Here is a 25,274-nt window from a genome sequence, read left to right as displayed (position 1 = left end):
ATCTGCAGATGACACAAAGGCTGGTGGTATTATGGTAGAAGGCTGTCACAGGTTACAACAGGACATCGATAGGCTACAGAGCTGGATTAAAAAGTAGCAAATGGGAGTTCAATCCAGATAGGTGTGAAGTGATTCACTTTGGAAAGTCGAATTTAAAGGCAGAGTACAAGGTTAATGGTAAGTTTCTTAGCAGTGTGAAGGAATTGAGGGATCTTGGGGTCCATATCCATAGATCCCTCAAAGTTGCCGATCAAGTTGATTGGGTGTTTAAGAAGATGAATGGTGTGTTGGCCTTCATTAGCTGGGAATTGAGTTCAAGAGCACTGAGTAAATGTTGTAGCTCTATAAAACTGCTGTCAGACCACACTTGGACTATTGTGTTTAATTTTGGTTGTCTCATTATCGGAAGAACGTAGAAGCTTTAGAGAGGGTGCGGAAGAGATTTACCAGAATGCTGCCAGGATTGGAGAACTAAGGTTTTTCCACTCAGAGCAAAGAAAGATGAGAGGTGATCTGATAGATAAGAAGATGTGGCATTAATAGAGTGACTGCCAGTGCCTTTATCCCAGGGCAGAAATGGCTAATACGAGGAGAGCAAAATTTCAAGATCATTGGAGGAAGGTATAGGGAATTGTCAGAGGTAAGAGAGTGGTGAGCATGTGGAACGTGCTGCCAGAGGTGGTGGCAAAGGCAGATACCTTAGGGATACTTAAGAGACTCTTAGATAGCACATGGATGATAGAAAAATGGAGGGCTATGTGGTAGGGAAGAGTTAGATTGATCTTAAAGTGGATAGCAAGATGCTTTACAGTACCAGTGACCCAGGTTCATTTCCCACTACTGTGGAGTTTGTACACCGTTCATGTGACTTTGTGGGTTTCCTCCCACAGTCCAAAGATGTACTGGTTGGCAGGTTAATTAGTCATTGTAAGTCGTCCTGTGATTAGGCTAAGGTTAAATTGGGGGTATCTATTTATCTTAACTTATCTTACCTAATCTATCTATCTATCTATTTAGATATAGCGCAGAATAGATCCTTATGGACCTTCAAGACATGCTGTGCAGCAGTCCTTTGACTTAATTCTAGTCTAATCGTAGGACAACTTGCAGTGACCAATTAACCTACGAACTGTTACGACTTTGGACTGTGGGAGGAAATCCCCATGGTCACAGGGAGAAGGTGCAAACTCCTTACAGGCAGCGGCGTGTTTGCTGGCCAGGGCGTCTCAAAGGGCCCGATGGGACTGTTCTGCGCTGTATCTCAATAAACAACTAAATAAACAAATAAACAAACAACACTGTGGGCTGAAGGGTCTGTACTGTACTGTGTTCTATACCTCACGGAGAGGAGTGCAAAGGAGCAGCATTAAAGTGCCCATTTGGTGGGTGGTTTCAAGCATAGCATAATATGCTGATATAAAGAGGTTTCCATTATACAGCTGGAGAAAGGAAATGATCAAAGGAAGTTCGGAAGAAGCTCTAACATTTGTAGACAGTCACTGCCCTCTGATATCACAAGCCATTAAAGTGCAGGAAATGTCTTTCCCTTAAAGTACTCTGTGCTCCCGCTCTATAAGATCAATCTGCTGAAGTTACAAACCTTTCTGACCAACGATTGAATTCCAAATATTCCAGGCCAAATTACTTACATGTCAGGGCCCTAAAGGCAGCTGGCTGCTCTCTGGCCCTGAAATAACTCATGTATTTATCTACTTATGGATCATCATCATCATTAGGTGCCGTGTTGTATGATGTAGGTGATTATCACATTTGACCATGACTATTCTTGGCAATTTTTTCTACAGAAATGGTTTGCCATTGCCTTCTTCCGGGCAGTGTCTTTACAAGTGGGTGACCTCAGCCATTGTCAATACTGTTCAGAGATTGTCTGCCTGGTGTCAGGGGTCGCATAACCAGGACTTGTGATATGCACCAGTTGCTCATACGACCATCCACCACCTGCTCCCATGGCTTCACGTCACCCTGCTCGGGGTGGGGGGGGTGTTTAAGCAGGTGCTACACCTTGCCCAAGGGTGACCCGCAGGGCAGCAGAGAGAAAGAGCATCTTATACCTTATTTGGTAGAGCTGTATCTCCACCCTTCCACCCTGTATTTACAGATACAGCATGACAACAGGCCCTTATGGCCCAGCGAGTCCACAGCATCCAGTTACACCCTGTGGAGGTAAAGTGATGTTGAAACCCTCCATCAGGAAATATCGTCTCTCTTTACCTACATAGATGCTGCTCAACCTGCCGAGTTCTGTACCGAATGGATTTACAGTTCCCAAAGCTGGATGAGTGCGGAAGAAATTGGGTGGGGAGGGGTGTAATTCTGGGATTATTGAATGAAAACAGTCTCCAACCTCCCCTCCACCTCACCTAGGGTGGGGCAGCTACTGAGCAGACTAAGACAGAAGACTTTCTACAGATACTGAAAATCTTGAGCAATACACACAGTGTGTGCATATGTGTGTGTGTGTGTGTATATATCTGCGTCTGTGTGTGTCTGTATGTTTGTGTGCTTCTGTGTGTTTGAGTATGTGCGTGTATGTGTGTGTTTGTGTGTGTCCATGTGCCTGTGTGTGTGTGTGATTGTGTGCATATGCGTGTGTCTGTGTGTGTCCATGTGCCTGTGTGTGTTTCTGTGTGTGTGTGTGTGTGTGTGTGTGTGTGTGTGTGTGTGTGTGTGTGTGTGAGATTGTGTGCATATGCGTGTGTCTGTGTGTGTCCATGTGCCTGTGTGTGTGAGATTGTGTGCATATGCGTGTGTCTGTGTGCGTCCATGTGCCTGTGTGTGTTTCTGTGTGTGTGTGTGTGTGTGTGAGATTGTGTGCATATGCGTGTGTCTGTGTGTGTCCATGTGCCTGTGTGTGTTTCTCTGTGTGTGTGTGTGTGTGTGTGTGTGTGATTGTGTGCATATGCATGTGTGTGTGTGTGTGTATGTATGTGTGTGAGATTGTGCGTGTGTGTATGTGTCTGTCTGTGTATTTGAGCTCCAAGGATGCTCAGACCAAGGGTAAAACTGACTCTGGTCTCAATGCAAATCATAAACACAATAAAATCTGCAGATGCTGGAAATCCAGAGCAACACACACAAAATGCTGGAGGAACTCAGCAGGTCAGACAGCATCTATGGAAATGAATAAAAAGCTGATGTTTCAGGGCAAGACCCTTCATCAGGATTGGAAAAGGACCTACCAAAAGCCATCCACACATAAACAAAAACTCCAATGTGCAAAGGACGACAAGGCATTTACAGGAAAAAGTAAAGAAATATAACAGCATCTATGAAAAACCATACACAAACAAAAAACTTCCTTTGCAGCCTTGCCCTGAAACGTCAACTGTTTATTCATTTCCATAGATGCTGCTTGACCTGTTGAGTTCCTCCAGCGTGTTGTGTGTGTTGCTCTGATCTCACTACATTACTGAATGATGGCAAGGGGAACACTCACCCATCTTACTCCAACCCCAGCCTCCGCCTACTCTCTCTCCTTCCCCTGATCCGAGCCCTCCACCATTTCCCCACCCTGCCCCTGTCCACAGGAGGTGACCTGTGGTACACAACTACATCTCTGATGGTGAAATACACTGATGAGCCTGGTGATGGCTGGCAGGAGGAGCTGTCTAGACAGGGTTAACCCAAGACAAAGGGGAAGATCCCAGGCTCTGCACGGGCACTTACTTCAGCGAGAGGGAGTAGTCATTCTTGGTGGTCTCGCTGTTCCTCACCAGGTAACTGGCCTCTTTACACAGACGCAGGAGGTTCTCAGCATCTGTCCGGCTGATGGCTCCATGATACCAGCTGCAGGGGAGAGAAGATGCATTTGCCTCACTCACAATGTCTCCTTCGCTGCAAACAAGCTCTAAGCGGGTGTGCTAAACACCAGCCTACTGTATGTTAGAGGCCTGCACTCCACAGGACACCCTGCACCAGGCTCGAAGCTCAGTGGCCCATACTGAAGCACTGCCACCCTCATCACCAGAACACACGACCTCAGGGCCATATACACACACACAACCGCAGATCCATACACACACACACACACACACACACACAGTCAAAGTTCAAAGTACATTTATTGTCAAACTATGTACGGTATACGTCATACAACATTGAGATTTGTCTCCTTAGAGGCAGACGCAACACAAAGAAACCCCAATAGAACCAATTTAAAAAAGACCGTCAGATACCCAGTATGCAGAGAGAAAGAAACAAATCATGCAAACAATATAAATTACAAAACATCATTCAGAACTGAAGTTCACACACAACCACAGAGATACACACACATTAAGGCAATCACAGAGACACAATCACACAGAACTGCAGACAGGTAGACACACAACTACAGAACCAGACCTATACACACACAGAGACCAGACACATGTTCACATAAAACCACACACACACACACACACACACACACACACACACACACACACACACACACACACACACACACACACACACACACACACACACACACACACACACACACACACACACACACACACACACACACACACACACACACACACACACACACACACCTGTCCAGGTGAAAGGGAGGGCAAGCTGCCGTATGAGTGTGCGGGGCCCGTGGTCCAACACTTACGTCTGGCTGACGAGGGGCAGGTCCGGCTCCACCTTCTCCCCCAGCTCCACACTCTGCTGCTTCAGTGATTTCAGGTTCGAACCTGACAGGCGATTGTGTTGCCAGGCCTTCTCCTCCTTGGGTGGAGACTGCCGAGAGTTGTCCGTCTCATCAAACTGCACTAAAGGGAGGACAAGGAGCATGCACAAACGATCAGCTTTCAGCCGGAGCCACCACTCATCCCCACATCCTCCGCCTCGAAGGCGCTTGCACACACATCCCCCAGAGGAGGCATCGCACATCCACTCCTCTCCCCAGCCAGTCGTTGGGACAGGAACCATGGAGACATTTTCTCTGCTCTGTACACCATAGGAAAGGCATGGCTGCACTGGACAGGGTAACGGAGAGGAATCACCAGCATATCAGAGAGGTATAAATGGTGTAAGAGATTCGGGTAGATGGAGCTCGTCAGCCTGGGACGGCAGTCCATCTAAGAGAGGGGGAAAACTCTGATTTCAAACCTCCGCTGCCTTGCGGCCATACCCACTCATGGGAAAGGCATCAGGAGTAAACCCTGAGGACAAATCCGGAGCTGGAGTCCCTAAGGCAGTCTGACGTTGCCTTCAACCTCGTTCTGGCAACTCCTGCGATGACACCGGTGCCAAGCTGTATCGGCCCTTGCCCTTCCCTTGGACAACATCGGTGGGGTGGAGAGGGGAGATCTGCTGCATGGGCAACTGCCGGTCTTCTATACAACCTTGCCCAGGCCTGGAGAGGAAAGACTTTCCAGGCGCAGATCCATGGTCTCGCGAGACTAACGGATGCCATCATCATAAGAGATCCTGAAAATTTTATATACAGTGTAGCTGTCGATGCGTCTCTCGATTTCAGATCTGAGCTTTCTGCAGTTTTGCACAATTCCAGATCTGGCTCAGTCGGAGGTAGTGTGGGACGTGAGTTCAGGGCGCACAGATGTGACACTCTCCTTAGATATTGCTGAACTCTCTGTTGGTAAAGGTACCGAGCTGATTCCTGAGCAACACACACAGAAAGCTGGAGGAAACCAGTTAATCAGGCAGCACCTATGGAAGGAGCTCTGATTCTAAGCCCCCCAGCTTGCAAAAAAAATCATTCCTGTATCAAACGCAGAACTCTGCCGGAGCTCTGTACATTCCTCAACTCCAGAGAATATCAGGCAGTGGGTAACGTGGTGGTACAGTGGTTTGCACAAAGCCTCTACAGCACCAACAATCACCAATTGTCATACAATCCCCACCACTGCCTGTAGAATCTTATCTGTGCTTCCCGTGACCGCATGGGTGTCCTCCGGGTGCTCCGGTTTCCTCCCACGGTCCAAAGATGTACAGTTAGGGTGAGTGAGTTGAGGGTAAGCTGTGTTGAAGCCAGAAACATGGCAGCACCAGCACAATCCTTGCACTGTGTTGTTCGCTGATGCAAATTCACACCTTTCAATGTATGTTTTGATGCAAGTGTGAAAATAAAACTCATTTATCTCTCCTCAACACAGTCCCACGAACCATGCCAGAACCAATCTTGACTCCTTCAGATGCAAGGATCTTCTTCCTTAGACAAAGAGACCAGATCAGTAAGAGTATTACAGCCGTGGCTTCCAAGGCTACCATGGAAAGCCATGGCATATCCGTGCCCACATATTAGCTCACATTGAAATTCACTCCGTCATGGCAATGTGACCCCAGCAGGCAGCAGGAAGAGCTAGTGACCATGCCTTTGGTGAGATTAGTTCAGCATTTGATTAGTCGGGCGTTCCATGATTGGCATGGACGAAATGTGGCACATGGCCTGCTTCTGTGCTGTCAGCCTATAAGCCCAGGTCTCACCACCGACAAAAGTTCAAGATCAATTTATTATCAAAGCACATATACCGTATGTCACATACTCTACCTTGAGATTCATTTTCTTGTAGGCATTCACAGTAGAACAAAGAATTACAATAGAGTCAATGAAAAACTACAGACAAAGACTGGCAAACACCCAATATGCAAAAGAAGACAAATTGTACAAATTTTAAAAATCCTAGTAAATAAATAATACCGAGAACATGAGTAGAGTCCTTGAGAGTGAGTCTATGGGTTGTGGGATCAGTACAATGTTGTGGTGAGTGAAGTGATCCACGCTGGTTCAGGAGCCTGATGGTTGAGGGGCAATAACTGTTTCTAAACCTGGTGGTGCGCCTCAATACTTCCTGTAGCTCTTAGTGAACCTAACATTGGAATTCACTCTGCAGGCGGAAGGGTCGGGTTGGACCCTAAAACTCTGGGGGCTTCCCGGAGCCTCGATAACTTAAAATCTGCTGTGTATAAATTACCTTCAACATGCCATAAAGCTTGACATGTAATGAAAGCACATCAACAAACATGCTGAACAGCCGTCAGCTCATTCAATTAGCATTCCTGCACCAGACAGCAGTATCTCACTACATCAAACCAGCTGCCAGCAGAGGAAATGATCACCTTGGGGAAGCCTAGCACCACAGATCCAGCCTCTGATTTCTGAATAACACAGAATATAGAACTGCCCAGGACAGTGTAAGCTCTTTGGCCCACAATGTTGTATTGAACTAATTAAACCAATGACACCTAATTCCTACTGCACATGAATCAGAGAATCATGTGTATTATTGTTGACATACAGAACATAAAACAGTACAGGCCTTTCAGTCCACAGCATACTGAGCTAATTAAGCCAATGACACCTAATCCCTTCTGCCTAACGTGAATCAGAATCAGGTTTATTATCACTGACATATACACTCACGAGCCACTTTATTAGGTATAGGAGTGGAAACCGGTGTGATCTTCTACTCTTGTAGCCCATTCACTTCAGGGTTTAATATGTTGTGCATTCAGAGATGCTCTTCTGCACACCTCCGCTTTAACATGTGGTTATTTGAGTTACTATTGTCTTCCTGTCAGCTTGAACCAGTCTGGCCGTTCTCCTCTGACTTCTCTCATTAACAAGATGTTTTCGCCCACAGAACTGCAGCTCACTGAATTCTTTTTTGTTGTTCACACCATTCCCTGTAAACTCTAGAGACTGTTGTGTGTGAAAATCCCAGGAGATCAGCAGTATCTGAGACACTCAGACCACCCTGTCTGGCACCAACGATCACTCCACAGTCAATGTCACTTAGATCCTATTCCTTCTCCGTGTTGATGTTTGGCCTGAACAACTGAACCTCTTGACCTTGTCTGCATGCTTCTAAATATAGAGTTGCTGCTACATGATTGGCTGACTAGATATGTGCATTAACAAAGTGTACCTAATAAAGTGGTCATTTTAGTGTAGATCAAAACAACGTACAGGCCTTTAGGCCTACGATGTTGTGCCAACCTTATAACCTACTCCAAGATCAATTTAACCGTCTCCTCTTACATAGACGGTTATGTAACCGTCTCCTATTACATAGCCCTATCATTTATGTGCCTATCCAAGAGTTTCTTCAAGGTCCCTAATGTACCTGCCTCCTATTGTCTTGTACACCTCTATAAAGCCACCTCTCACCCTCCTTTGCTCCAAAAAGAAAAGCCCTAGCCCACTCGTTCTATCCACGTAAGGCATGCTCTCTAACCCAGGCAGCACCCTGTTAAATCTCCACTGCACCCTCTCTAAAGCTTCCACATCCTTGTTATAATGAGGCATTAATAGGAAAGGACAGAGTGAGAAGAAAGAGCAGAAGGGGAAAGGAGAAGGAAGTGGGAGGGGAGAAGGAGAGAGATTCAAATTTCAAGATTCAAGATTGTTTAATATCATTTCCAGTGCACAAGTGTAATAGAGAACAAAATAATTGTTACTCCGGATTTAATAGAGCACCAAAAAAGCCAATGAGATAAATATCACAATAACAAAAAATCACAATAAATACATGAGATAGCTTATACACATAGATTGCTTGTATGTCCATAAAATGATATTAATTACAGGAATGTCTTTTCATGAGGGGACTCTCGAGGAGATGCTACAATAGTGGTGGTAGAGTTTGTGGATCACTCTCCCTGTCTCCCTTCCCTCCCTACTTAGAGTCAGTATTTAGTAGATGCACCTTAGGCAGCAATTACAGCCTTGACAATAGACAATAGACAATAGGTGCAGAAGTAGACCATTCGGCCCTTCGAGCCTGCACCGCCATTTTGAGATCATGGCTGATCATCTACTATCAATACCCGGTTCCTGCCTTGTCCCCATATCCCTTGATTCCCCTAGCCATAAGATACCTATCTAGCTTCTTCTTGAAAGCATCCAGAGAACTGGCCTCCACTACCTTCCGAGGCAGTGCATTCCAGACCCCCACAACTCTCTGGGAGAAGTTGTTTTTCCTTAACTCTGTCCTAAATGACCTACCCCTTATTCTCAAACCATGCCTTCTGGTACTGGACTCTCCCATCATCTGGAACATATTTCCTGCCTCTATCTTGTCCAATCCCTTAATAATCTTATATGTTGCAATCAGATCCCCTCTCAATCTCCTTAATTCCAGCGTGTACAAGCCCAGTCTCTCTAACCTCTCTGCGTAAGACAGTCCTGACATCCCAGGAATTAACCTCGTGAATCTACGCTGCACTTCCTCTACAGCCAGGATGTCCTTCCTTAACCCTGGAGACCAAAACTGTACACAATACTCCAGGTGTGGTCTCACCAGGGCTCTGTACAAATGCAAGAGGATTTCCTTGTTCTTGTACTCAATTCCCTTTGTAATAAAGGCCAACATTCCATTAGCCTTCTTCACTGCCTGCTGCACTTGCTCATTCACCTTCAGTGACTGATGAACACGGACTCCTGGATCTCTTTGTATTTCTCCCTTACCTAACTCTACACCATTCAGATAATAATCTGCCTTCCTGTTCTTACTCCCAAAGTGGATAATCTCACACTTATTCACATTAAACGTCATCTGCCAAGTGTCTGCCCACTCACCCAGCCTATCCAAGTCACCCTGAATTCTCCTAACATCCTCTTCACATGTCACACTGCCACCCAGCTTAGTATCATCAGCAAACTTGCTGATGTTATTCTCAATGCCTTCATCTAAATTGTTGACGTAAATTGTAAACAGCTGTGGTCCCAATACCGAACCCTGTGGCACCCCACTAGTCACCGAGAAACACCCATTCACTGCTACCCTTTGCTTTCTATCTGCCAACCAGTTTTCTATCCATGTCAATGTCTTCCCCCCGATGCCCTGAGCTTTGATTTTACCCACCAATCTCCTATGTGGGACCTTATCAAATGCCTTCTGAATATCGAGGTACACTACATCCACTGGATCTCCCCCGTCTAACTTCCTGGTTACATCCTCGAAAAACTCCAACAGATTAGTCAAGCATAATTTACCCTTGGTACATCCATGCTGGCTCGGCCCAATCCTATCACTGCTATCTAGATATGCCACTATTTCATCCTTAATAATGGACTCTAGCATCTTCCCCACCACCGATGTCAGGCTGACAGGTCGATAGTTCTCGAGTCTGTCAGCTTTGCACATCTGAACAATTGTTCTCCATTCTTCTTTACAAAATTGCTCAAGTTCTGTCAGATTGCATGGGGAAATTAAATGAACAGCCCTTTTCAAGTTCAGCCCCAAATCCTCAGTTGGATTGAGGTCTGGACTCTGATTTGGCCACTCCACGACATTAACTTTGTTGTTTTAAAGCCATTCCTGTGTAGCTTTGGCTTTATGCTTGGGGTCATTGTCTAGCTGGAAAACAAATCCTTTCCCAAGTCTCAGTTCTCTTGCAGACTGCATCAGGTTTTCCTCCAGGATTTCCCTGTATTTTGCTGCATTCATTTTACCCTCTACCTTCACAAGCCTTCCAGGGCCTGCTGCAGTGAAGCATCTGCACAGCATGATGCAGGCAGGAGTGTTATGTATTTAATATTTCAGTAATATTTGAGTAATATTGTAAATACATCACTTGATTAAGCATTCTTTGTTTAAATAATTCAATACATGAATGCCATATGTCATCACACTGCCAGGCCATATGTGCACACCTTGCTTACAGTAAAAACGTAACGAGACCCGTTCTCCTGTCCTTTTCGTGCAATTAATTTTATGCTTTGGAGTTACGGAATATAACAGTAGCAATGAGGAAGCTGCTGATTTCCACAGGCTAACAGAGCCTGGACACAGTGGGACAGATCTCAGCCTGGAGTAGGTATTAAATTGGCAAAAACACAGGTGGACCTTCTTTAAGAGGTGCTACCTGAGGAGGGGTGATCCGTTTTCTACAAAATGCTGGACAAACTCAGCAGTTCGGGTGTGTTATTGTTTTATGTGGCACATTCCACCCTGACCAACACACCACACAACAAATTCTGAATATATGTAAATGCACTGTATATAAAGTTGATCCTTGATTCCTGATGGAGAACCCAAGCAGTAGAAATGGATTTTGTTCTGGCCATGTCGATACCCCCTAATCCAGCTGACGGGGTTTCCCGAGCGACTGAACAGTGAAAGGGTAACTTGCTCACCGGTAAGTGGACCACTGTCCCAGGAGTCCATGACAAAGCAGACTGTTTCATTTGTCCCGACTAAATCAGAACACAGCTGGCAATCTCCTCTCTCTCTTCAACTGTGAAGGGAACTCATTAAGTGAAAGGGTTCACCAACTGGAAGCCTGCGTCAAATGGCTTCACAGTGCCACACGGACACCCACGCGGGCAGAACATGCATAAATATTCACACAGGCACACAGTAGCAGCTTTTCTGATGGTATGCCCAAGATTTCGGGGGGGGGGGGGGAGGGAGGGAGAACGAGATGGAGGTAAATAGACAAACAGACAGATAGAAAGAGAGTGAGCGAGAGAGAGAAAGGGTTGGAGAGAGGAGAGAGAGAGGGAAAGAGAGAGACAGAGAGAGACACACAGACAGAGAAGAGAGGGAGTGAAAGGGAGAGTGGAGAGAGGGTGAAGTTGGGAGGGAGCAGGAGAGACTGCAAGGGGGGAGACAGAGAGAGACAGACAGAGAGGGAAGGGAAATAATGAGATGGAAAATAGAGAGAGAGGGTTGGGGAGAGAGACAAGAGAGAGTGACAAAGGGAGGGCAGAGGGAAGAAAACTGGAAAGTGAGAGCCAGAGAAAAAAGGGAGACAGAAAGAGAAAGAATGAGAAACTGGTGGAGAGAGAGGAAGGAAGAAGACAGAGAGAGGGAGAGGAAGGAAGAGAGCAGAAGACAGATGGAGTGAAAGAGGGAGATTGTGGAGGTGATTCCAGAGCCTGGGGCTCAGGCAGTTGTATGCACAGCTGCCAATAATTTGTGCTGCACTAGTGGTCGATTTGTACAGCGTTTGTACAGACGGAGAGGGAGAGGTGGGAACTAAACAGCAAATTCTCATTGTTTGAATATAAAACAAACATCTGGAGAAATTCAATAGGTCAGGCAGCATTTATCTATGGGAGGAAATGGACAGTCAATATTTTGGGGCAAGACCCTTCACTAGCAATGGCAAACAAGTTGGGGATCGTGCTAGGAATACAGACAGGTCCACATAGCCAACAAAAAAAAAAATCCCGTCCTGTATAAAGACCTGAAACAAGAACCTGCTCAACCCCTTGAGCTCTAACAGTTTTTTCTCTGCTCCAGTCTGTTGTCTCCTGTTTACTTTAATCTCTGCATTGTCCTGCCATGTTAGTGTATGACTTTGCATGAAAGGTTTACGAAGATGTTGCCATGATTAGAGAGAGGTTAACCAGGCTCAATCTTTACTTCTTGGAACGTAGGTGAATAAGAGGCGTCCTTATAGAAATGTTTAAAATTATAAGGTGGTCTTTTCTGCCGGGAAGGGGAGTCCAAAACAATAAGGATAGGTTTAGGATGAGAGGGGAAAGATTTAGAGCTTAGACACACTAAAGCACAATACAGGCTCTTTGCCTATGATGTTGTGCCTACCTTATAACCTACTCTAAGATTAATCTCTTGCATAGCCCTCCATATTTCTATCATCCATGCGCTTTTTTAAGAGTCTCTTAATTGTCTCTAATGTATCTGCCTCCATCACCATCCCTGGCAGGGTATTCCGCACACACACCACTCTATGTTAAACCTCTGAAATTTCCCCTATACTTTCCTCCAATCATGTTAAAACTATGCCCTCTTGTGTTGGTCATTTTTGCCCTGGGGAAAAAAGTCTCTGACTATCCACTTGACCCATGCCTCTTGTCAACCTGCAGACCTCTATCACATCATCTCTTTTACTCCTTCACTTCAGAGAGCTCGCTCAACCTTTTCTCATAAGACAGGTATCATCTGATAAATCTCCTCTGTACCTTAAAAGGGGCCTGAGAGGCTACTTTATTACGCAGAGTGGTGAGTGCATGGAATGTGCCCGAGGAAGGGGTTGAGGCAAGTGCAACAGGATCATTAAGCAGACCCAGATAGGTACAGGAAGGGGCGGAGCTTACACAGGAAATTGGCATGAGCGGTTGGGCACCAAGGTCATCATGGACTGATTAGGCCAAAGGACCTGTGCCTGTGCAGTGTACTCAGTGACTAGAGTAATGAACATTTCTGAAATATAACGGAATACTTTTTCCCTTACCCATTCCTCCATACACTTTATCCAGAGAGGCTGCTTACAACAAAAGTAGCCCCGCCCAACACCTTTATATTCTGGAGTCTTCCCCCTCCCTTCTCGGTCCTGAAGAAGGGTCTCAGTCTGAAACATTGATTGTTTATTCCTCCCCACAGATGCTGCCTGACTGGCTGAGTTCCTCCAGCATTTTGTGTGTGTTGCTTTTTATCTTTCTACTGTTCTCTAGAGCTGCAAATGTTTCCTGTTTAGGCAAAAGCAAATTGGCACATGGGTGGCACATTCGGTCCCGGACCTGGAGGTTCCCGCTACCGTCTGTGAGGAGTTTGTATGGTCTCCTCAGGATCACGCGGGTTTCCTCCCGGTGCTCTGCTTTCCTCCCATTTTCCAAACATGTACAGGTTCGGTTTTGGAAACTGTGAGCATGCTCTGTTGGTGCCGGAAGCATGCAGGCTAGCACATTCTCGGACTATGCAGGTTGTTGATGCAAACAACGCATTTCACTGTTGTTTGATGTTTTGGACTACATGTGACAAATAAAGCTAATTTGTTTAGATTCTGGGTTCAGGTCCCGCTCTCAAGACTAACACCAACAGCTCAGGCTGACTCGAGGGAGTGCTGTACTGTTGAGGTCTCTAGACGTCTCCCTGATTTTCTACCTGCTCATCTAGGTTGGTGTAAAAAAAAAATCCTATGGTACGGCAGCAGTTAGCATAACGCTATTACAGCTCAGGGTGTAGGATTTCGGAGTTCGATCCCGGTGTCCTTTGTAAGGAGTTTTGTACATCCTCCCCGTGGATTTTCTCTGGGTGCTTCGGCTTATTGGGCATTGAAAATTGTCCCGTGATCAGGCTAGGGTTAAATCGACTGGTTGCTGGCGGCATGGCTCGAATGACCTTTATCAGGCCTTCGCCCAAAGAGTCAACTGTCTATTCTATACCATAGGTGAAATCAAGGATCAACTTTATTCACCACAGATATTTACATGGATTAGGAATTTGCTGTGGTGTGTTGGTCAGGGCACGACATGCAACAAAAACATTCGACAATTAAAAAGAAAGAATTATATAAAAATTAAAGTTAGAGGCTAAAGGATGAGTATGGAACAAAATGTGCATTAATAAGTTAATACCAACATGTATTTGCAATGTAATCAGCATTATAAACTCTGGTTTATAATGTGTCTATAGTTCAGTGCAGTGATGGGCTAACTAGAATGGTTGATCAGATTAACTGCCTGGGGGAGAAACTTCGAAGATGACATGAAGTTTTTGATTTAATAGCCCTATAGCATTTTCCGGAAGGGAGCTGTTGGAAAAGACATTTTCTGGGCGGGTAGTGTCCTCAGTGATTTCTCCTGCCTGCTTTTGTCCTGGAAACATACGTTCTGTAGTGATGGTAGACTGCAGCCAATGACCTGACAGCTTGCTGTAGTTGTTGTATATTGTGAGTTGATGGTGCCTGACTCGCTGAGTTCCTCCAGCATTTTGTGTGTGTTGCTCAGGATTTTCAGCCCCTGCAGAATCGCTTGTGGTAGTGGAATTATCCTGATTCTACCGCTGTAATTTCAGCCTAGGAATTGTTAAATTGCTATTGAAAAGACAGTTTGCTTTGAGCCAGATGCTCTGGGCCACCTCACTGAATGGGCTGATGCATTCTTGCCCGTAAACACTGAGCTTCCAAATCTTCCTCCACCACTGGATCCTCGACTTCCTCAACGGAAGACCACAGTTCGTGCAGATTGATAATAACACCTCCTCCTCACTAACAATCAATACAGACACACCTCATGGATGCACGTTTACACCCATGACTGTGGCTAAGTGCAGCTCAGACACCATCTATATATTTGCCGATGACAACTATTATTGGTAAAATCTCAGAAGTGCCAAAGTGCTGTATAGGACTGAGATAGACTGGCTGTTCAAGTCGTGTGATAATAACAATTTTCCACTCAACATAACAAGACCAAGGATTTGACTGTGGACTTCAGGAAGGAGAAGTTGGGAGAGTACAGACCAATCCTCGTTAAGGGGTCAATGAAGGGAAGTATGAGCAGTTTCAAGTTCCTGGGTGTCAACATCTCTGAAGATCTATCCTGGGCCCAACAAATCAACGCAATCATGAAGAAGGCATGCCAGCAGTTCTCCTTAATTACGAGTTTGAGGAGCTTTGGTATGTCACCAAAGATCCTTGCAAATTGCTAGGGATGTACCATGGAGAGCATTCTAACTGGCTACAATACTGTCTGGTGTGGAGCCTCCAATGCACAGGATGACAAGAGATTACAAGAAGCTGTAGACTCAGCTACCTCCTTCACAGACACCACCCTCTCCACCACCAAGGACATCTTCAAGAGGCGGTGCCTCAAAGTAAAAAGGCAGCATCCATCATTAAGGACCATCACCATCTAGGGCATGCCCTCTTTTCATTACTACCCTCAGGGTGGAGGTGAAGCCTGAAGAACCACACTCACTGATTCAGGGAACAGCTTCTTCCCCTGCACAATCAGATTTCTGAGTAGGCCATGAACACTACCTCACCATCCCTATTCAGATACTATTTATTTATTTTGTAATTTATAGTAAAATTAGCAATTTGTCACAAAACAACAAATGTCATGACGTATCAGTGATAATAAACCTCTAATTCTGAGGAACTTGCTCTCGCCGCCCCCAGTGGCTAGAAGCTGTAAGTGCGGTGTGACAGTTGCATTTGCAGAACACAATGGGAAATGCTGATGAGGGAGATTCAGTCTTGTCTCTGCAAGGTGTGGACAGGATTGGCCAGGGCTGTCACATCCCTTCACTGCCCAGCTATCAGGAGACTCGGCACCAGACCGGCTATCTGAGGTTTTACATCATTGGAGGCTTCAACACAATACTTCATAGTCCAAAATACCTGTTCAGTCAGGTTTCCATAATTCTATTTTATTTCTTTATTTTCTTGTGAGTGCCTGCAAGAAAGTGAGTCTCAAGGTAGTATATGGTGACATATATGTACATTGATAATAAAGTTACTCTGACTTGGCCCTTTGCCCAGCACCACTCCAACCTCTCTAAATTATGTGCAACAAAATGCTTCTTGGAAAATGATAAACTTTTGTTTTTGTCTATCAGTTTCCTGGACTTGGGTCAAAATTAATTGTTCTCCTGGAAGATTGATAAGGATCAACCCTTGACAGATCTGGTCAAGAACAGGTTTTGCACAGTTACTATCAAATGAGAGGAGGTTGCTACCAAGAAACTTGCCCATTAACCTCTGCTCTCTTACCCTCTCTCCCTAACCAACCCTCCTCACTCCCACTTTCTGCTCCTGACCTCCATCCCCGACACTTGCTCTCTGCCTTTGATCCCCCTCTACACTTTTCCCTCTCTCTCTCTCTCTCTCTCTCTCTCTCTCTCACTCTAACTCTCACTCTCTCTCTCTCTCTCTCTCTCAGGCTCCGACTCCCATTCCCTGAATTACACTGAGGAGTGGGAGACATGAAATGCTGTCTATCCATGTACAAAAGGTGAAGGTTAGAGAGATGCCTGTTGTTCCTACTGAAGATCACATGGAGAAGCAACACAAAAAGGCGCAGCAAAGTTTCTTTTTAAAAAATAAATTATTTATTATGTACAAATGTCTATGTTGTCACACGGTTACAGCATTCCATTAAAAAGAAGAACACACTTCAGCAGCCTGTGGTGTAGGGGCTGTGGAGGATAGTTTAACATGCTCAAAACAACGTTAGATACCAGGGTAATTCACACAGGCATGCAGTCACAGCATGGCTTAACCAGAATGAGTCCTACCCCCTGACCCATCTCTGTCTGTGATACCACTGGGAGAAAGAAGGAGGAATGGAGAGAGGGCAGGAGGAAAAGAGCGGACAGCAGAGGAGGGTTAAGGGGAAGAGAAAGGGAAAAGGAGGAGGGGAAGGAGGGGAGGATAAGGAAGGGAGAGTAGGGGAGGGGAGGCTGAGAAGGGTACAGGGGTGAAGGGGGATGGGAAAGGAAGGGGAGTGAGAGGGGAGAATAGCGGGAGAGGACAGGATGGAAAGGGGGAGCATGCTGTGAAATGGGTGGAGGAGGTGGGATAGATGGAAGCGATAAGTAATAGAGGAGAAGATGGGATATGAGTTGGGTAGAAGAGATAGGATAGGTATTGGGTAAAGGAGAAGATGGGATGTGTGTTGGGTAGAGGAGAAGATGGGATGTGTGTTGGATGGAGGAGAAGATGGGTATGTGTTGGATAGAAGAGAAGATGTGACATGGGATGTGTTGGGCAGAGGAGAAGATGGGAGATGGGATATGTGTTGGGTAGAGGGTAGAACAAGTGAGGCTGGTGAAGTGATGCAGAGGGAAATCTGGTTGGGATAGGAGAAAGAGACGATGGAGTGGGAGGGAGAGAGAGTTGAGGATGGGACAGAGAGAAGGATGTTGTGATGGGAGAAGAGAGATGAAGAGAAGGTAGGATGGGGTTTGTTGGGTGACATGGGAGAGGGAAGGCCAGGGGAATGGAGATTCACTTGTGCTCCTGTTCCCTCCATGTAGAGGGAGTTGTTTCCAGCTAGGATTGGGCTCCATTCTGCCATGTTCTAATGGATATGAATATAGGAGTTATAATTAATAACCTTGCAGGTGACACTACAGTTGGTAATGTAATGGATGGTGAGAAGAGTTTTCTAAGGCTACATGGGACATAGAATGAATGGAAATTTGGACTGAGCAATAGCAGATGGAATTTAATCCTAAGAAATTTGAAGTGATGTGTTTTGGGAAGTCAAATCGGGGTGGGATGTATACAGTGAATTGTAGGGCATAAAGGAATATTGGTGAACAGAGAGACCTTGGGGTTCAAGTCTTTTGGTAACATTGGTGGTGAGAAGGCATATGGCACACTAGGTGGGGACACAAAATATAGAAATTGGGATGTCATTTTGCAAGTTTAGAAAACATCAGTTGGACCACACTTGGTGCATTGTGTGGTTCCAGTCATGGCACTTTGGGAAGGACATGGTTGTGCTGCGCAGGGTGAAGAGCAGATTCACCAGGTTTTTGTCTGAATTAGAGGGCTTTAGTTATGGTAGGTCATTGATCCTTATTTCTCTGTCAGAGTTATGTAACATTAGGAAAGGCATGGATATGGTCTGAATCTTTTCTCAAGGGAGGGGCATCAGAAACAAGGTGGCACAGGCTGAAGGAAAGCGGGAGTTTTCAAGGGGGTTGGTGTGGGGCAGTGTGGCTGATATCTGGAACTTGCTACCTGGGGAGGTGGAGGAATCAGATACAATCACTACAGTTAAGAGAGACTGCAATAGGCACTTAAATAGCCAAGGAATAAAAAGATAGAGACCTAATGAAAGCAAATGGACAAAAAAGGTCAGCATGGGCATAGTGGGCTGAAGGGCCTGTTTCTGTGCTGTACGACTCTGTGACTCTATGACCAAGGGTAGACATTCCCCTGTGTTTGAAAAATAGCTGAACAGTGCCCTGTGTCCCAATTCAAGTATCATCAGGAAGTAATTTCTACTGGTTCCAACCAAGACCACAACTCATATTGTCCCATATCCTGGGAAACTTGACCAGGAGCAAGGATGACACTAATTTTTGGCTCCAACAGCCCTGACACACTGAGATAAAACACAGCATCTGACCAGCAAACCAATACAACAGATAACAGCCTGTTTAAAAAAGTAGCTCCACTAACATATACAACTAGCTGCTGTTGCTAATGGCAAATACTAAACAATTGCATACACTCATTGGAAATATTGTTAAAAACATTATTTGCCCATAAAGTCTTGTATAATAATTTTTTATGAACTCTGATAATCTGGCATCTGATTTTTCAGAAAGAGATTGACAAGATGGTGAAGAAAGCATTTGACAGGATGGTGAACACGGCATTTGACAGGATGGTGAACACGGCGTTTGACAGGATGGTGAACACGGCGTTTGACAGGATGGTGAACACGGCGTTTGACAGGATGGTGAACACGGCGTTTGACAGGATGGTGAACACGGCGTTTGACAGGATGGTGAACACGGCGTTTGACAGGATGGTGAACACGGCGTTTGACAGGATGGTGAACACGGCGTTTGACAGGATGGTGAACACGGCGTTTGACATGGTCATGAAGAAGAAGGTGGTTGACAAGATGGTGAAGGTGTTTGATGTGAATCTCTGCTGCATGTTTCAATCACTCTACCACTAATATATACTAATTAGTTGCTATTGGTCATGAAAATACAATCTAATTGCATATCCTAATTGGGAATACTATTAAACACACAAACTGCCCATAAAACTTTGTACAATTGCCAGTTGTACATAAATGCCAATAATCGGACATCTGATCGTCCCAAAGTCCCAGAAGTCTGACAGTTTACACAGTAGTCTGAGAGATGGACTGAGGATCCAGAGAACAAGTGGGATGTGAGGCCAGAGCTGGGGTTCCACAGCACAATGTCTTTGACCCCTTACCATCAGGCAGGAGGTACCGTAGCATTTGTGCAAGGACTGTTAGGATGGGAAACAGCTTCTTCCTCCAGGCTGTGAGAATACTGAACTTCCTGCCGCCACCCGGGTCCAATCACACATGAAGTTACACTGTTTACTTTTTACCTTGTGACATAAATGCGCTTTGTGCTAAATGTCAATCTTCTGGAATATATTTTACTATTTTGTTTATTTACATGCGGTAATATTACTTTATGTGTTGTGTGTGAGTTATATGTACTGTGTCGTGCACCCTGGTTTGATGGAGCATTGTTACATTTGGCTGGATACATATATATGGTTAAATAACAATAAACTTTAAATTGACCTTCAGCAGCCAGGGACGGAGTCCAAGTGTGCAACCGGAACCAGGATTAGGGTCCGGAATAGCCGGGATCAGGATTATGGGAACGAGTTGAGATTCAGAATATTTGTACATTTCCTGCTAACTTTAGCCACTGGAAAATTTATAACACCACTATGTAACGTGTAAAATAGAAGTGTGTTTGGGTATGAGGTACCATCCAATAATCTGGAAAATCTACTGGTTCGGCAACACCAAAACCCCAATGATGCCAGATAGTCAAGTTTTAAGTTCAAGTTTAATTGTCATTCAACTGTACACATGTATAGAGCTAAGTGAAATACTGTTCCTCTAGGGCCAAGGTGCGAAACAGCACATAGGGTTACAGAGTAATATTAGCACAGGTCCCTAGCCTGAAGATTAATGGTGCGTGGGATGTTGTCCTGAAGCAATGTTCCTGCAAGTTTCTATCCATTGGAACTTTATCAACAAACTAATTGGAAATGTTAAGTAAATATACTTAATATCAATTCTGACTGGCCATTCATCTGTCATTTAGGTGGATGGAAGTTCTGTTGTCTGCAGAAGTGGAGCTGAGCTATGATTCTGGGTCCATGCATGTAAGTGTCATTACAAAGAAAGCACAGTAGCGACTCTACTTTCTTAGAAGTTTGTGAAGATTTGACACGCCATCTAAGACTTCAACAAACTTCTAAAGATATGTAGTGGAGAGTATGGAACACAGCCTGGTATGGAAACACCAATGCCCTTGAAAGGAAAATCCTGCAAAAAGTAGTGGATATATTTTTGTCCATCACAGATAAAGCTCTCCCCACCATTGAGTATATCTACAAGGAGCACTGTAGGAAAGCAGCATCCATCAGCAAGAACCCAAACATCCTGGACACGCTCTCATCTCACTGCTGCCAAAAGGGAGAAGGTACAGGAGCCTCAGGACCCTCACCACCAGGTTCAGAAAGTTATCTTCCCTCAACCATCAGGCTCTTGAACCAGTATGGGTAACTTCACTCACCTCAACACTGAACTGCTCCCACAACCAATGGACTCACTTTTAAGGACTTTTCATCTCATGTTCTCAATATTTATTGCTTATTTATTTATTATTATTATTTTGTTAGTTTTGTTTGTTTTTTGTGTACAATGTCCTGTGTATGTTACTAAAAAGGGCTTCTTTGGTTTGTTACGAGTAGGAATGCTTCTTTGTCTGTTAAAAGTTTCTCTTGCCGTTGTTTCACTTTAGAATGGCTGATATGGTAATTGTATTCATTTGTTAATCAATGGGGAATGTTATTGTGTTTTGTGAGGCTGGGAACTTGGGGGAGGGGTTGCGCGGGCTTGGGGTGTGAGCGGAGTCCGGAGGGAGACGCTGAGGAAGGAGGACGTGCACTCGGACGACCACCGGGGAGTCCGAAGTGGGAGTTTCGGGAGGACAACCACCAAGGAGTCGAATGGTTCGCTGGATGAGCTCCACCGAGTGCACTAAACTGACTGAACTTTGATAAGTTGGCGCCTTTTGTTTTTTTCTTGTATATATATATATATATATATTGTATTGCCTAATACTCTTTTAATTTTAGTAAACTCTTTAAAGTGTATTTCATAACGGTATTTGTTGTGGGTTTGATACTGTTGGCGGGCGCGAGGCATAAACGCGATTCTCACAGCACCTGCGTGTACGGGAGGTGGGTTGGTGTGTGGCTGGATCTCTTTTTCCCCTAGACATATACCAGCCTGTTGGGTAAGTGTTACATTTGTATTTACATTGTTGGGAGAAGAGGCAAGCATTGTGGATAGAGGTGCAATTGCCAATAATTGTCTATGAATACAGTGCTGTGCAAAAGTTTTAGGCACATACTGTATATATAGCTAGGGTGTCTAAGACGTTTGCTCTGTATTGTACTTGTTAATGTGAAGTGGAGAGTGAGTATGTAAATCTGGCAGGGGTGAAGGATGTTGAGGGTGGTGAGGGTGGAGCTCTGTGAGGGGGGTGTAGGACAGGTGCAGAGAAGGAGTGCCAGGAAGGGGGGTGGTGCAGGTGCAGACATACACTTCCCTGAGACATCAGGTAACATCATTTGATTCCAAGCAATTGGTTTATTGATCATTACAGAATATCTCTCTGGTGCTTCCTGCCCCGTCCCCTCTCCTTTCCCCTCTTCCCAACCATGATTCCCCTCTCCCTGCCCCTTCCCACTCTCAGTCCACATCAGAATCATCATTCACATATGTCATGAAATTTGTTTCTTTTTTTTGTGGTAGCCGTACAGTGCAATACATAGTATTATTACAGTACTGTGCAAAAGTCTCGCTATATTTACTTACCTAAGACTTTTGCACAGTACTGTATGAAACATAAATGCATTGACACATGTATCCCCACTATGTCATCCACACACAGGAGTCCTTTCCAAGAAAGGCATAATTTAAATTACTGTGCACAGCTCTGGATAAGTGATATCCAAAATTTTGATACTACAAAGTGGGGTTTGTCTACAAAAATGAGTAAATCTAGGCAAGACTTTTCACTGATCTGTGGATTATATGAAAAGGATTCACTTTATTACAGCCATAGAGTCTACTGCACAGAAACAAGCTCTTTGGCCCATCCAGACCATGCTAACTATTATTCTTTGTAGCTCCATTGAATACAGTCATAGATCACTACAGAACTCATTCCACAGATGGGTTTCAAGTTCAATCCAAGAACTTCAATCTCCCTTCAACCATTCTACTCTTAAACCAACTGGCACAACCCTAATCACTGCAGTTTAGCAACACGATGACCACTTCCATCACTTTGCACTAAGATGGAAACACAGAAACATAGAAAACCTACAGCACAGTACAGGCCCTTCACCCCACAAAGTTGTGCCAAAATTACTAGGCTTACCTATAGCCCTCTATTTTACTAAGCTCCATGTACCTATCCAAAAGTCTCTTAAAAGATCCTATCATATCCGCCTCCACCACTGTTGCCGGCAGCCCATTCCACGCACTCACCACTCTCTGAGTAAAAAACTCACTCCTGACATCTCCTCTGTACCTACTCCCCAGCACCTTAAACCTGTGTCCTCTTGTGGCAACTATTTCAGCCCTGGGAAAAAGCCTCTGGCTATTCACACCATCAATGGCTCTCATAATCTTATACTCCTCTATCAGGTCACCTCTCATCCTCCGCCGCTCTAAGGAGAAAAGGCCAAGTTCACTCAACCTATTCTCACAAGGCATGCCCCCCAATCCAGGCAACATCCTTGTAACATCTGATAAATAACTGAATCTGAATCCAAGATCGTCATGGTTTACAGTCACATGTAGATCAGGCCAGATAAGGGCAGTGTATTACCGTCACTAGAGGACATCAAGTTTAAGATGGTGCTGGTGAAACACAGCAATGACTTACTGGCAGTAAACAAAACTACTATTTTATTAAGCACATACTTAGATAACAAATGGACTTTGAACTTTGAACAATGTTGGTTTGGGCAGAGCAGGGGAATGACAAATACTGCCTCAGACTCCAGAGCGCAGCAAAGTGTGGGCGCGAGCTCTCTGTTGATACTGGCTAATCTACAGCTGGGACCACGCACGGGCAACTAAGGAACCCAGAGCTCAGAAGCAGCTCACATGGACGTGAGGAGAGGGTGCAGCGTGGTGGGGCAGGGGGGTTGGAAATGAGGTTCTGGCAGTGGAAAGAGAAGAGAGGAAGGAAATGTGAAAGCATTTGCTGTACAATATGTGGAAACAGAAGGTGTGTACTTCCAACATTTTATATATATAAATATATATATAAATCTCATTAATCATTAGCTAACCACAGAGCTAATCCAATGAGGACTAATCGCTAGCCACAGCTCCTGGGGGGGTCAATACATTGCGTAACCTTCTTCATGTTTTACTGATGACGTGAGGAGTCCATCCAATCTTCTCAATGGGACGGGCATACTGAAGACACACAATCAACAGTGGAACAAGCCAGTGGGGATAAGTGGCTTTCTGATCCTCTGCTCATGTACGTGTCAGCACTGTGGAGGGCAGTAGGCCTCTCTCGCACAGAACCAGATGTCCACCATACCCCAGAATCAGAAACAGCTGCATTATCACTGGCATGTGTCGTGAAATTTGTTAACTTAGTGGCAGCAGTTCAATGCAATACATGATAAGTATAGAAAGAAAAAATAAATAATCAATTACAATAAGTATATATACATATATTAAATAGTTAGATTAAAAATAGTGCAAAACAGAAATATATATTTTTAAAAAGTGAAGTAGTGTTCATTGGTTTAATGTCCATTTAGGAATCATACGGCAGAGGGGAAGAAGCAGTTCTTGACTGCTGAGTGTGTGCCTTCAGGCTTCTGTATCTCCTTCCTGACGGTACAATGAGAAGGCATGCCCTGGGTGAAGGGGGACCCCGGCCACACAATGTTCCTATTGATCGACAACAGCATCCAGTGCCTATTTCCCCCCATGCCATTCTCTGTCCCTGGACTCCAGAACAACCAGGGCAAGACCAGCCAACTCAACACTGTTGCCCCCCCCCCCCGCTTCTGCCTGATGGAAGGGCATACACTGCCCTAATGGGCCACTGATTTGTCCCTTTGTTTGAAAGACCTATTCAGCCATGAGGAGAGTTACACCAAAAGAAAATAAGATTTGAAATTCCTGAGTGCCATTCACCAGCTCAAAATGTACCAAAACGTATCACAGCCAAGAGGAATTTCCAGAAACACAACAAGTTCCCACACACTAGTAACAAACAGATAATCGTTTCTCTTTGGTCAGGCTATGGATACCAACTAGCAGAAGTTCTCTGCCTAGCTTGGACAGAGTGCCATAGGACCCTTTGATGCACAACCATCCACACCAGTTTCTGATTCAATGTCTCAGCCCGAAAGATGCTCCACCCACCTACCTAGTCTCACCTATCACCTGCCAGCTTGTGCTCCTTCCCCTCCTGACTTGCTGAGATATCCTCCAGTATTTTGTGTTTGTTACTTCTAAGAGTGATACACTCTTTCGGGACTGCACAGAAGTATCACTGATCACTCTGTAAATTAGTTGGAGATGTTTACTATTTATCCAACAGTGTATTCTAACAGGTCAGTTGTCATGATTTTGATCAGGGATCTTCTACTGGAAGATTACTGTGAACCACGAAATATAAAGATCAAGTTTCAAAGCTCCCTCGTCTAACTTACTGGAAAGTTGGCCCAGATTATATCCTAGAAATGTCAGGGGTATGTTTTTTACGTAGAGAGTGATGAGTGCGCAGAATGGGCTGCCGGCAACG

The 25,274-nt window shown here is 44.9% G+C and overlaps 1 protein-coding gene across 2 annotated transcripts in view; it reads right to left on the bottom strand.

The window, feature by feature from the left end:
- LOC140714359 (SH2 domain-containing adapter protein F-like) overlaps nucleotides 1–25,274 on the bottom strand; it is a 239,109-nt gene that overhangs the window by 48,344 nt on the left and 165,491 nt on the right. For both annotated transcript variants that reach the window (XM_073025550.1, XM_073025551.1), the window contains 2 exons: nucleotides 4,622–4,781; nucleotides 3,688–3,807 (listed from right to left, as the gene is read on the bottom strand). In XM_073025550.1, coding sequence (XP_072881651.1) covers nucleotides 3,688–3,807; nucleotides 4,622–4,781 — 280 coding nt within the window. The remainder of the gene's footprint in view (nucleotides 1–3,687; nucleotides 3,808–4,621; nucleotides 4,782–25,274) is intronic.

This window comes from Hemitrygon akajei, chromosome 21 (genome assembly GCF_048418815.1).
Source record: "Hemitrygon akajei chromosome 21, sHemAka1.3, whole genome shotgun sequence".
Taxonomy (NCBI): Eukaryota; Metazoa; Chordata; class Chondrichthyes; order Myliobatiformes; family Dasyatidae; genus Hemitrygon; species Hemitrygon akajei.
Note: the sequence above shows the minus strand (reverse complement) of the source record. Positions and strands in the feature narration are given on the sequence as shown.